Raw genomic sequence first — 13,183 nt, 5'->3', positions numbered from 1 at the left:
CAGTCGAGCACATGTTATCTACGTGGTTGTGTAACCCAGTGTTTCTCAACCTTTTTTGTTATAAAATACCCCTTTAAAAAAAATTAGAAGTACCCCCAGTACATACAGTTTTCAGACACACAATTGTTTTCTACCATTGCAACACATTTGTTTAAACAGCTTCATCATAGTTGGGCGGGCGATGAAATGCTGGGGTGCAAAAAGCACAAAAAATAATAAAGCGCTGTAAAACTTAACACAAAAATTCAGTTTTCGCCAAATTTCAGTTGTGTTGACATACCCCACCCCTGACTTCTCTTGAGTACCCCATGGGTACTCGTACCACTGGGTGAGAAACACTGGTGTAACCCACACACCGAGGCTACATCTACACTGCAGGCTTCTTGTGCAAGAAAGCGTCCACGCTGCCATGGATGCTCTTGCGCAAGAAAGCTCTGATGGCCATTCACAGAATGGCCATCAGAACACCGGTGCTTTTTCCAATGTCTGTCCACACACACCTTTTTGGGCAAGAGCTCTTGCACCAAAAGGCTTTTTCCTCGTAGAAAGAGGAATAATTCTTGCGCAAAAAGCCCTGTCTTCTGATGATCTACTGTACTTTTTCTTGTGCAAAAATGATCTCGTAGTGTGGACACTCTGCAAGTTTTGGTGCAAAAACTCTGCAGTGTAGCTGTAGCCCTAGTGTGGTTCACTGTCCCATGCAGTGGCACCTAGACCACAGCAATCTCTTAGACTAAGAGACCTCTACAGCATGGGCTGGGAGCCAGTTGGCTTTTAGCCCAGATGGTAGAGGCTCCTGTACTAAGCTTCAGAGGTCCCGGGTTCAAATCTGGCTGCTGGCAGTTACAGTTGGATCAGACCAGATGGATGGATGTGAGTAATTGCCTCACTTCTCAGGAACCTTACAGGCCACGTGTGAACTGCCCCACCACCTGACCAGCAGTTGCCTGGCTTGGGATGCAGGGTGCTTATGTCTGAGAACAGAATCAGCATCCCTTGCTGGGAGGTTTTAGGGCTGGCAGGGGAGCAAACACGGCACTGTGAAGAAGGGCTTGGGGGACTAGAAGAGGAGAAAGAAAAGTACGAAAGCGCGGGGGGCATAGGAGAAACAAATGCAAACCCAGTTGCCCTGACACCCCCCCATCCCATTTTTCCTCCCATCAATCATTCATCTCCTTTACATTCTGGGTCCTCATAGACGGTGAGGCGTTGGACCAGCCCGTTGCTGTTCAGGTAGGGCGCCCACTTCTCCAGCATGGCGTTCTTGTACTGGATCACCTTCTTCCCCTGGGGACACCGGGTCTCAAATTCTGCAGATGGCAAGGGGAGGAGTTTAGCCCCAAGAGTTATCCAGGAGCAGAGCTGATAAAAGGAAGGCGCAGCAGCATGGGAGAAATCAAGGCCCCAAGAGGCTTCTTTTCCACATTCAGCTGCCAGCGGCTCTCACAACACCCTGGCTGTGCAGCAGGAACGTTGTTACTCTCCACGGTGGCGGGATAGCGGGGGTCTATCTGGTGCATGCGTAGCCCCCTCTGCTGATGTCAGTGAAAGCTGGGAGCACACAGGACCGAGCCTGACCCAGTTCTCCCTGGGAGCTGGATCGAGTCTTTAATGTGGATTGGCATTGCCCTTTAACCTCAGTGCCTCTTCTGCGAGTGAGGAGCAGTGAAATTAGAGGGGGGTGCAGCTGCGGGATGGGGAGCCTTTCACTTCTTCATGACTCGCTAGACTACAAGCAGGACATTCTGAATTCCCCACTTACAAATCATTTCACTAGGGGCTGCTCTTGAATCAAGTCCTTACCAAATAGAAGAGATCTTCCGCTTCTAGTCTCTCCGCTCCAAGGAGCACAAAACGCGCTAAGGAATTAAGCCTCCCAACACCCATGAAGCAGGCTGTTAGCCCTGTTTTACAGATAGGGAAACTGAGGCGCAGAATCGTTAAGGAACTTGCTGCAGTCACACAGCGAGTCAGGGGTATAACTAGGAAGAGAGCAGAGATCTCCTGGTTCCCACACTTCGGCTTTAACCACTAGACACCTAATAAGGATTAAACAACACGTTGTCCTGCTATAGCACATACAAGGTAGCTAGCGGCTGTCCCCAGCGTTGCTCGGTCGGGTTGGGATGTGTGTGTGGAGGTTCAAGATGGGAGGCTCAGGGCAGGGAACTCGGAGTTGTGGGGCTCAAGGCAGTGGGTGGGGGACTCGGGAGCCCCAAGTCTGGCTGGGCTGCGCTGCCCACGGCTCCTCCAGTGTGGGGGAGGCTCCAGCCAGTGGCTATTCCCCAGGCTGGCTAGGGACAGCAGTGGTTGGCCCTGGCTGGGGGCGCCTCCCTAGGAGACCGGGGCTGCACAGACGATGGTTCCTCCTGAGGGGAGCTGAGGTTGGGGCTGCACTATTTGGCTCTGGCCGGTGGCTGCTGCTTAGGCCAACCAGGGCTGTGCTGCCCTGCCGACGGCTGCCTTGGGTGGGGAGGGGCACAGCAGCAAGGGCGGTGCTGGCCAGCCCTAGCTGGAGGTTGCTGGGTGGCAGGGATCTCTCTCTCCTGGGTCTGGTACTGGGGTCCGGGGGAGGGGTTTGGCCTGAGGCTTTGGGAAAAGGGGCCACTTACCTGGGCCAGTGACCTGCAACATGCAGAGCCTGGTCACAGCATCCCACTCTCTTACTGGAGTGGCCGCCCCTCTGTGGTCACTCTGCAGTGTAATTATCCCCCCCATGTTGCTGCCCCCCTGTGGTCATTGCGGAGTATAACCGTCCCTCCTACTGGACCCCTCTCTTTCCATGTTATGGAAAACAATCAGATTCCAAGCACGTCCCATTATCCTGGTACAAGCAAACCCTGACCTTGCTTGAAGTCAGAGGAAGGTGTGATAAGAGGAAGCCACATACCAAATTTGGTGGCCTTAGCGCTTAGCGTTCAGGAGGAGTTCTGGAACAAACGGACTCACAGATGGACAGACAGACAGATGTATCAACTGCAGTGTAACACTGGTAATGCCAGGAAGGATATCTGGCAAAATTCACCCAGGTATCAAGCAAAGGAAGAAAACAAAACCTATGTCCATCCTGGGGGGCGGCGATGCCCAATTTAGAATGAGACAGTAGGTTTTGGGAGAATCCATGGGCACAAAACACAGGGATGTAATTAAATAATAAGGGATATCCCAAGTAGTGCGCAGCCGGATGTATTCCTATATCATTGCTTGACGTTGTCCCGCGTGTTACAATACAAAGGTTCACTGAAATACACAGAATCATATCTATTGCCGTCGGAAGACCATGTCGCACGGTGAAGGAAGCACACATACCTTTCCGCGATATTTGAACGGGGTCCACCCAGGACGCCGGCATGTCAAAACCCTTCTCTTCCTCCTCCTTGTCCTAGCAAGACAGAGCGGGGGGTTTCTATTAGCTGAGCAATGCCCTGACCAGAGCTGCCGGCACTGCCTTGCCAAGGGAGGAAGCACATTTGTCTCTGGAAATGATTGTTATATTAGACTGTGGCGCACACCTTCACACATGTGGCTGTACACACGCCCCAGGGTGCATTGTACGTGCCGCAAATAACAAAGTACGGTTAATTCAACACGCCACATGCAGCCCACAGCCCGTTTGATTGCGGCCCGCAGTGCGGTTTGAGTTTACGCGGGGCTCAACACACGGCCCGCAGGTGGGATCCTTTGAATATGGCCTCCGCTGGGAACATGGTCCACAACGGCGAGTCAATGGAATGGTCTTCTGTTGAGATACGTTTAAATAGTTAAATTCCTGGACCGTCATTACTCATTAAAAGGGCTGATATATGGGTGGGTATCAGGTAAATATTAATATCAGCAGAACTGACTTAAATGGGGCCTGCGTGTTGTGTAGTCTTGCCTTAATCTTTGTCGTCATGCCCGTCAGTGTGAAAGAAGCTATTTGCATATATTTGCATAGACATTTGCATGTCAATGCAGCCATACTTAAGTTGCAGCCCTCGGCATGTGTTGTGAGTATCATTGTGACCCTCGGGGCTTCCAAATTTGAGTAGCTTTGCTTTATGCCATCAGTGTGCCAAGAGACACATGGGACATTTACGCAGGGGAATATTTGCACCCCACACTAAAAACCACACAGGTTGTCTGCGCGGCTGGGACATTCCTGACCCTGTCATTTTGCAGAGTGGATGCTATTTTCAAATTGCTCTTGGATTTTCCATCAAACAGAACATGGCTACGTTCACGCCATCCCGGCATTCGCCACTAGCAGAGCCTAGCCAGGGACGTATTTTCTTTCGGGTGAAGGTCATGCTGGATGCGAGACGCTCAGGGCTGATTGAAGATGGCACTGCTCATTAGAACCAATGCCTGGCTCGTTTATTTCATGCAGTCTGAGAAAGGCACTCTCAGACACGTACCCTGGAGACGGGCATTGTCTGAACAGGTTAGATCAAGGGAGAGAATGCACTGATGTCACGTCTATGCTCTCACATTATTTTCTCTTGTGACTATCATCTTATTTCCAAACTCCACTGCCACACTCCTTCTGCCCCAGGGAGAGGAGAAGCAGGTAGAACAGGGCTGGGTGAGATGCGGCCCTGGGGCCGGATCCGGCCCGCCTAACACTTTGATCTGGCCCCTGGACTGCATCTGGCCACTTTCTATTTATATCCTGCTGCCTCTGCCCCTGAATTTCCAGGTGGTGGCTCAGGCAGCAGGATCCAGGCTTGCGGCTCACCGCTGTAGCGCTAAGCCAGCAGTGGCCAGAGTTGCGATGCCTTTAAATAGCCGCAGCAACCCCGGGCAGCTGCCAGGCACTGCAGTAGCAGAGGGGCTGGGAGCCGCAAGCCTTTGGCTGTGGTTTTAATTCAAAGCCTCCGGCCCCAGGCAACTCTGGGAGGAGGCTAGTCCCCAGCCCTTCTGGGGGTGGAGCTGGCCCATGGCCATGTACCAAAATTCATTAAGTGGCCCCCTCTGCAAAAATTATTGCCCACCCCGAGGTAGAAGGTGTTCTGAAAAACTGCAGAATGGAACTTGATTTTTAAAAAGCAGTTTCATCCAGGGCAGACTAGAGCAGTGTGTCTCAGCCAGTGGTACAAGTACCCTCAGGGGTACTCGAGAGACGTCCGGGGGGTACATCAAGACAACTGAAATGTGGGGAAAACTGAATTTGTGTGTTAAGTTTTACAGCGCTTTCTTATTTTTGTACTTTTTACACCCAGAAATGTCATCGCCCGCCTAACTACAATTAAGTTGTTTAAACAAATGTGTTGCAATGGTAGAAAAAAATTGTGTGTGTCTGAAAGCTGTAGGTACTGGGGGTACTTCTAATTTTTGTTTGAAAAAGGGGGTACTTTTTTTTTTTTTTTAAAGGGATATTTTATAAAAAAACGTTGAGAAACACTGGACTAGAGGACTTCAGGGCACAGACACTGAGGCAGGTCAGATTCTACCCAGCAGAGGGCAGAGGCGTGCACACATACGCCCTGTTCCTACAACAGGAGGCCTTGTGGAATGACAGGGAACTTACAAAGTCATCCAGGTCCTCATCAGCTAACTCCTCTTCATACTCCTCCGGCAGCAACAGGAGGGGCTTGTCGGTCCCCTCCAGCATGAACTCCCACCGCACGGGGTCCCCAAGGTCGAAGGCCAGCCCCTGAGAGGACACAACAACCAGAGCTGGCCATAAATTTGCTTTCAGCATAAGATGCTCACCCCGAGAGACACAACCTGCCACAGCGCGCTCAGCTGTATGATTCCGGCTCAGCAGCAGAGGCTCAGGGCCGGACAGTACGACGTGGAGTCCCAGGGATCAGTGGAGGATTAGCTATCCCTAGTGTGGGAGGGTGCTCAGATTCTTCCCAGCCGACTGCTGCGTTGGAAGCTTGCTAGGAGCCCAAGGGTGGCGCCTCTGCAGTAAAGGCCCTGGACAGCAGTTCAGCACCGCGCTTGGAGCAGCTTGGGACTGAATAGAAGCAACAGGCAGCCCACCTCCTATTACATTTAAACTGCAGAACCGCAGCGGGGATAGGCCCGGGACCCGGCGTGAGCTGGGACTCAGCCAGGCAGCTCTTACTACATTTAAAAGGTGGCAGCACAGCGCAGGTGGCTCCCGGAGCCGGCGTGAGCCAGGAATGAGCCATCCTGGCTTGCACCAGCTCCAGGACTGCTGCTGCTCTGCCTCCCCTGCGCCCCCTCCTGTGCATTGCGGAGATGGTGTTGGGGGAAACCAGCTTTTACAGAGGCAACCGGGGGCGGGTGGGGAACCGAATAAGCTTATTGGGTGGTCAACTACTTGAATAATTGCTTACCCTAAACTATGGCAAGTGTAAGAGGCCTCAGACCCTAACAAATGAATTCATTTCTACAGAAAGGGCGTTGAATACACAAACATTGAAGCTTTGTATTCTCCCAGGATAACAAGAGACGCTGTGCTATTTTAACACCGTGAATAAGGAGAATCGTCCTTCTTTTTATATGAAGAAAAACATTCAATTCATTTTGTTAGAGAAATACAAAACGTATCCAGGCTGTACATGAAATATATTTACAAATGTGTTTATGCTGAGTTAGTTTGCTTGCTGGATCCTATTTACCCCAGTGGGGACGGGAGCCGTGAGTCCTTTAAATAGCCACAGCATCCCCGGGTGGCTGCCGGGCAACACAGGACCTACGAGGCTGGGAGCTGTGAGCCCTTTGTTGCGTTTTTAATTCTACGCCTCCGCCCCCAGACAACTCTGTTGGGATTGGTCCTGCCCTGGGCAGGGGGCTGGACTTGATGACCTTTCTGAGGTCTCGTCCAGCTCTATGATTCTAACCCCGCCCCTTCCACCCCAGACCCCGCCCCTTTAAGGGGTGGAGTCGGCCCGTGACCACGTACCAAAATTCATTAAAATGCCTGCCCCCTGTGAAATTGATTGCTGTTGTTTCATTAGTGAATGCCTTATTCTGGCACTAGACAGGGCACCCAGCCAGCTTTGTCGGCTGGTCATATTCCCCAGGGGTGGCTTTGTAGGGATGTCCCACTGGCTACCATCAAAGAGCATCGGTGAATCAGGCCCAGGCCGACCCCCGGGCTCAGACGGCGGCCTGGGGTTCAGTGGCTAAGAGTGAAGGGACAGAATGGCAAGGGAAGGGGAGGCTGCCGTACAGGTCTCCATTCCCCCACGGCTCGTTCCCCTGCAGGGCAGGCACCGTTCAGACGGGGGAGTTACCTTGCAGCCGTCCCAGCAGTCCTGCATGTTGATCCAGTAGTTCTTGTGGTTCCAGACGCTTTCGATGCCGAGGAAATGCTCGTCGGTGGTGCTGTAGCTGTTTGCTGTGAAGGGATCAATGAAGAAGCTCTCCGGCACCTCCCGCTTCCCCGCCAAAACCAGAACCCAGGCGTGGACGCGTAGCCCGTACAAAGGGTCCGGCTTTGGCTTTTCCGCTTCCTGCAGCACAGAGTAATTTCCAGAAGTTATCATTCAACACAGCCGTTATACTTGGTCCTCCTCTGGCACCGCTCTTCCAAAGAGCTCCAGGTACCACCCTAAGTGATGGATGAACCCCTCCCGACCCCCTCTGTGAAGTTGCACAATTATCATTAGTTCTGGTCTATAGTAGGGAAACTGAGGCACGCAGCACGGAAAATAGTGTCTCCATGGTCACTCAACGGGTCACAGGCACACAACCAGCAATGGACCCAGGATTCTGGTCCTCTTCGTCTCTTTCTATCAGCTGGAATTTGACCTAGTTAATCTTCATCTAAAAAATCAGTGGAGGTTTTTGAAAAGCTAGGGCCTAATGGCTCTGTGCCTCAGTTTTCCCACTCACTCCAGGGGGAGAATATTACTCATCTGCCTTGGAGGGAGTTGGGAAGATTAGCTTAACATCTGAGAATCCTTTGGGGATGTAAAGGATTCTGTATGTCACACATAGTACAGAGCTACACCAATTGCGAAGTTTAAGTCGAAATAGCTTATTTCGAATTCGGGCACGTCTACACAGCACTTATTTCAAAATAGAGCTCTCTTCCTCCGACTTCCCTTATGCCTCGTACAATGAGAGTTACAGGAGTCAGAGTAAGAAGTCCTCCAGCTGGCCACTATTTTGACATTATGTCGAAAGAACTGCTTGTGTGCAGACGTGCCGTTATTCCGAAATAACAGTGCTCTGTAGACAAGCCTTCAGGGTACGTTTAAACTCTGGTGCTTTTTCAGGATACTTCCGGTATCCCGAAATAGCATTTTCTGTGTTTAGACAGCACACCCATGATTTCAACATGTAATCACGGGCGCGCTATTTCGACGTCCTGGTAAACCTCTCTCCACGAGGAGTAAGGGACTTGTCGGAATGGCGCTCTGTTTCAAAATACTCTCAAAATAAGGGACGCATTTTGCACAGCTCAAATGGCATAGCTTATTGCGAGCTAGCGCTGCTGTGTGTAGACGCGCCCTCACAGTTCAATGAGCCGGTCGCTAGCTGTGTCAGGGATCTTGCTGTTGGGAGTTCAAGTAAGATGGAGACACCCAAACATTTATTCACCACGATCCTTTCTTCTTCCTCCTTCTGCTTCTTCTCCTGTGCGGCTACAATTTCGGCTTCCTTCTTGGCCGCCTGCTGGAGCTCGAATTTGCTGCGTAGGTCCCGGGGGGGCTTGATTGCATACTTTTTCACCTTCTCCTTCACAGGCTCTTTCAGGATCTGCAACCACAAGAGCAGAGAGCTACAGAGCTTTCTTTACCCAAATGTAGGGTTGCCAGAGGGTTTAACCAAAAATACCAAACAGCCCCCCCCCCCAAAAAAAACTGGGAAAAAATTCTGTTGAGCAAAAAAAAGGGGGGGGGGCACTCCTCACTCCCCACCCCCACCACATGAGGCAGAGGAAAATTGTCCCCACTTGGCTTCTGTCTGAGGGAAACAGGCAGATCTGGGTTTTTTTTTACCGGACGGGGGATCTGAATAACGGACAGTCTGGGCCAAAACTGGACTCCTGGCAACACATGGGTATCTAAGGGAGGTCACAGGAGAGGCAGATCAAAGGTACCCTTGGCTGCAGCTCCCTTAACATTCTGGGAGTTAGTACTTTGTGGCTCTGAGGTTCTAAGCCGCCACAGTTATTCCAACAGACAGCACAGGAAGCGGCGGGTCTTCATCTCGAAAATCAGTGGACTCATGCATGGCCCTGACCAGGGCACATCTACACAGCAGAGTTATTTTGCAATGACGTCCGTTATTCTCAAGCAGCGGTATGTGCCGCCTACCCAAGAAGCCCGTTATTTCGAAATAAATTCCAAACACCGGGCTTCTTATGCCGGCTTCATGTAAATCTCATTTTACAAGGCTTGAGGAAGTCAGCGGAAACACGCTAGGTGTTGAACATATGTCGATTTATTTCAAAATAAGCCCCTTCGCAATAAGCGACGCAATTTGAGGAGCTCCCGGGATGTCGCTCATTTCCAGGGACACGCTGCTTGGGTGGACGTGCCCCCAGGGAGCTGGGTGCCTCACCTTCTTTGACTTCTTCAGCAGGGGGCACACTTCCTTGGTCTCGTCCATCAGGCAGATTTCCCGCGTGGCGTAGCCGTTCACGCAGTAGGCGTCGTAGCCTGCCCCGATCAGCAGGGAGCAGAGGACCACGCTGAAACCGAAGCAATTCCCCCTTTGGTACCTCAGGGTGGTGGTTGGGGAGGGCAGGAAGCTGGGCTTTAAAGAGCAAACACATTAGTCCTATTCCTGCCTCCGCGGTCTCTTTACCTCCACCCTTGCAGCCCCTCCTCCAGAAACAAAGCACCGGCTCCCAGGTGCCCTGAGATTCTCCAGGCCATACCCTGAAAAACCCCAATGGGGCTTGCACGTAGGCAGCTGCAGAGAGAACAGAGCTCTCTGGCTCTCCCACCAGCGACAGGGTGGATTCTCATTCACATAGGGTGGTGGGTTCAAGTCCTGCCCCCTCTGCTCTCTGTTACATGATTGCCTGTGTCTCTGGAGCCTGCCCATGAAATAACTCTGCCCAAGTTCATTGGTCATAGAATCATAGAGCTGGAAGAGACCTCAGGAGGTCATTGGTGGTCCCCCCTAGCGGTTTCTCATTTGTAGACTCCTTTGCCGGGAAGCCACGTGGGTCAACGGATGGGCAACAGGCTGGGAGCCTGGAGTCCAATCCCAGTCTGGGCACTTGCTGTGCAACCTTGGCCAAACTGCGGCATTGCTCTGTGCCTCGGTTTCCCCACCTGCAAAATGGGGATAACGATGCTTTCGACGAGGTGCGAGAGACATGTGGGGGGTGATTTTGGATCCCTACACCTAGTTGAACAATTCTGGGTGGCTCTTCAGCAAGTGTAAGCCAGGGTGGCTCCATTGCAGCCTCTAAGGAGCTGGGCCTTCATCTCTAACCAGGTCCCCAGGCCCTCTCCTCATTCTGGAAACCTCCACTGGGGCACCTCAGTGTCCTGTGTAGGAGATACAGAGTCCCATCATGTCCCATAATCGCTGAGACCTGACAGCTTCGGCAGCTGTACTTGCTGCTCATCGAAGTCAATGGGAATTTTGCCCGCGTATGGACAGCGAAAGGGTTCTTAATAGGCCTGGTGAGGAGGGGGCTCCATGAGAGGTCAAAGGGCAAGTGACTCATCATAACTCCGTGACTGGGACTGTGCCAGTGTGATACCTTGATGAGACACTCATTAGTGATAATGATGTGGGACTCCTGATTAATGTTCCCTCAAATCTTTTCCGTCCATTTGCAGATTTTTTCCATCCATGTGCAGAATAATTTTTATGTGCACCAAGGCAGGTGCGAATGTGCACTACCAAAAGAAACACAAAACCTAGCTGTGGGTGCTCTGCTAGCCCGTTGGGCGGCATCTGAATCTCCCCGGAGTTGCCGCCCGGGAACACGGCTACCAGGGAGCGCGGAGGGTGGTGACAGGAAGACTCGAAGGAAGTGCCATTTCTTACCGGCATGATAGTGGAGCGGAGGGGCTCCATGGTGAGATAGTCAGAGACGAACTGGGCGCAGCCATCCCAGTTGTACAGCTCCGGGTACGGCTGCAGAGTCGGGCGCACGGTGGTGCTCACAAATTTCTGCAGCAAGAGGACATTGGTTAGTGGCAACCCAGTGGGGGATCTGTCAGAAAGGAGCATGGTGGGCAGGGGCCAGCAGGCCAGAGCGAACGCCCAGCTCCTCTCTACAATACAGCAAGAGTTTGATCAGCCTTCTTGCTTTACTATCGACTCTTTCTGAGGTGGGAAAGAGAGTAGGCCGAGAGGCCATTTCCACAGCCTCTGGCCTACATCTCTGTCCTCTGCCTGTATCACTTCTCGGCTGGTCTACAGCAATGGATACACCTGGGCATGAAGCTTTCAGCCCCTGGCAACCGCGACCAGCCCAGAGCGCGGTAGCACCCGACCGTCGGCACCCCAGTACCCTCTAATCTCAGAGTAGCCTAACACCTCTTGTTACATGGCCAGCAGCTGTGGTTCAGCGAAGGTTCTAGACTTCCAGCTCCTACCGGTTGTGTCCGGGTATGTCTACACGTCCAGAGAACACATCTGCTCTTCCGAAATTGTTTTCAGAAAAGCAGACATGCTCTTTTGGAAGACCTGTAAGCCTCATTTCATGAGGAAGAAGGGCTCTTCCGAAAGAAAAAGTTTTTCCGAAATTTGGCCCAGTGTAGATGGAAAAGCCTCTTCCGAAAAAAGAATCAGAAAAAGGTACGCAAATTGCAGAGCTCAATTGCATACCTTTTTCTGAAAAAAAAAAGTGTAGCGTAGACATAGCCTCTGGCATGTTCAGTAAACATTTTGAATACTGGATCTGCTCACCCTAAACTTTAGGGGAGACAGGTCTAGAACTGGATGCTAGCTCCACCCCAATCTTTGATGGACCCAACCAGGACCTCATAGTCTAACACAGGGGTGACCAACCAGAAGGTCGGGATCTACCGGTAGATCTTGGAGCCTCTGACAGGTGATCTTGACTGGTTTGGTCAGGTAGCTATCAAATGCTGGCACTTTAGTTGCCCCTCTACCTACTGTTCTGCTGCTCCTGCCCTCTGCCTTGCAGCTGCCCCCCTGGGAGCCTCCTGCTTACTGTGCAGAGTGTGGGAAGGAGAAGGGGGGCCATTGATGTCAGAATGTCTCTCCCCCCTCCCCCCGCACACTCCTGTGCCCTATCTCCACACAGAGAGCAGGGGATGGAGGGAGTTTGACAATGCAAATCTCTGTCACTCTCACACACTGTGTGTGTCTCTGTCATTGTCACAAACACACACTGTCCTTCCCTCTCATCTCCTGACCCAACACGTGTGTGTGTGTGGTGGTGGGGGGGGAGTGTTGTTACTTCTTTTACTGCTTGCAAAGTGGGTTCTTTTGGGTTTTTGACTGGTCTGTGCATTTCCTCATTTTCATTTCTCTCTCTCATACTTAAATCTAAATGTTTTGAGTACTGAGTTCTCAAATGCTGAACCTGGCGTGGCTGGAGTCATTGCCCCTGTGGTACTTGCTGCTGCTGGAGGTGGCTGGCATGTCCCTGCAGCCTCTGAGAAAGGCAGAGCAGGGGGTCTCCACGTGCTGTCCTTGCCTGCGGACACCGCTCCTGCAGCTCCCATTGACAATAACGGGGAACTGTGGCCAGTAGGAGCTGTGGGCTCAGTGCCGGTGGATGAGGGCCACAGAGCCACTGCTGTCCATGCCAGCTGCTTTCAGGAGTGGTGCAGGGCCAGGGCAGGAGTGAGCCACCTTAACCCCATTGCTCCACCACCCGGAAGCCATCTCAGTGAAACGGTGCCCAGCCAGAGCCTGCTTTCTGAACCCCTGTCCCAGCCCTGAACCTCCTCCTGCTCCCAACCTCCTGCCCCAAACATGAGAACCCCTGCACCCAAACTCCTTCCCAGAGCTTGCACCCTGAACCCCCTCCTAAACCCCAATCCCCCACTCTGGGCTAAGCCCGGAGCCCCCCCCCCCACACACTCCAAACTCCTTGGCCCAAGCCACAGCCTGCACCCCAGCACCCTGCCCCAGCCCGGTGAAAGTGAGTGAGGATGGGGGAGGAAGGGAGAGGGAGCGAGCAGGGTGAGGCCTCGGAGAAGGGGTGAAGCAGGGGCAGGGCTTCAAAGAAGGGGCTGGAAGGAAACCGAGAAAGGTATTTGGGTTTGAGGTAGATCTTACATTGCACTTACACTGAAAAAGTGATCTCGTGGTTAGAAAGGCTGGAGACCAC

General features: G+C 52.3%; 1 protein-coding gene across 5 annotated transcripts in view; it reads right to left on the bottom strand.

The window, feature by feature from the left end:
• Positions 1–13,183, bottom strand: part of DRC7 (dynein regulatory complex subunit 7) — a 31,355-nt gene that overhangs the window by 12,501 nt on the left and 5,671 nt on the right. For all 5 annotated transcript variants that reach the window (XM_075940430.1, XM_075940431.1, XM_075940432.1 and 2 more), the window contains exons 4-10: positions 10,921–11,046; positions 9,472–9,666; positions 8,506–8,664; positions 7,194–7,412; positions 5,510–5,635; positions 3,310–3,382; positions 1,182–1,310 (exon numbers count right to left, since the gene is read on the bottom strand). In XM_075940430.1, the coding sequence (XP_075796545.1) occupies positions 1,182–1,310; positions 3,310–3,382; positions 5,510–5,635; positions 7,194–7,412; positions 8,506–8,664; positions 9,472–9,666; positions 10,921–11,046 (1,027 nt within the window). The remainder of the gene's footprint in view (positions 1–1,181; positions 1,311–3,309; positions 3,383–5,509; positions 5,636–7,193; positions 7,413–8,505; positions 8,665–9,471; positions 9,667–10,920; positions 11,047–13,183) is intronic.

This window comes from Pelodiscus sinensis, chromosome 12 (genome assembly GCF_049634645.1).
Source record: "Pelodiscus sinensis isolate JC-2024 chromosome 12, ASM4963464v1, whole genome shotgun sequence".
NCBI classification, from domain to species: domain Eukaryota; kingdom Metazoa; phylum Chordata; order Testudines; family Trionychidae; genus Pelodiscus; species Pelodiscus sinensis.
The sequence above is the reverse complement of the archived record's forward strand: the minus strand, read 5'-3'. Positions and strand labels throughout refer to the sequence as shown.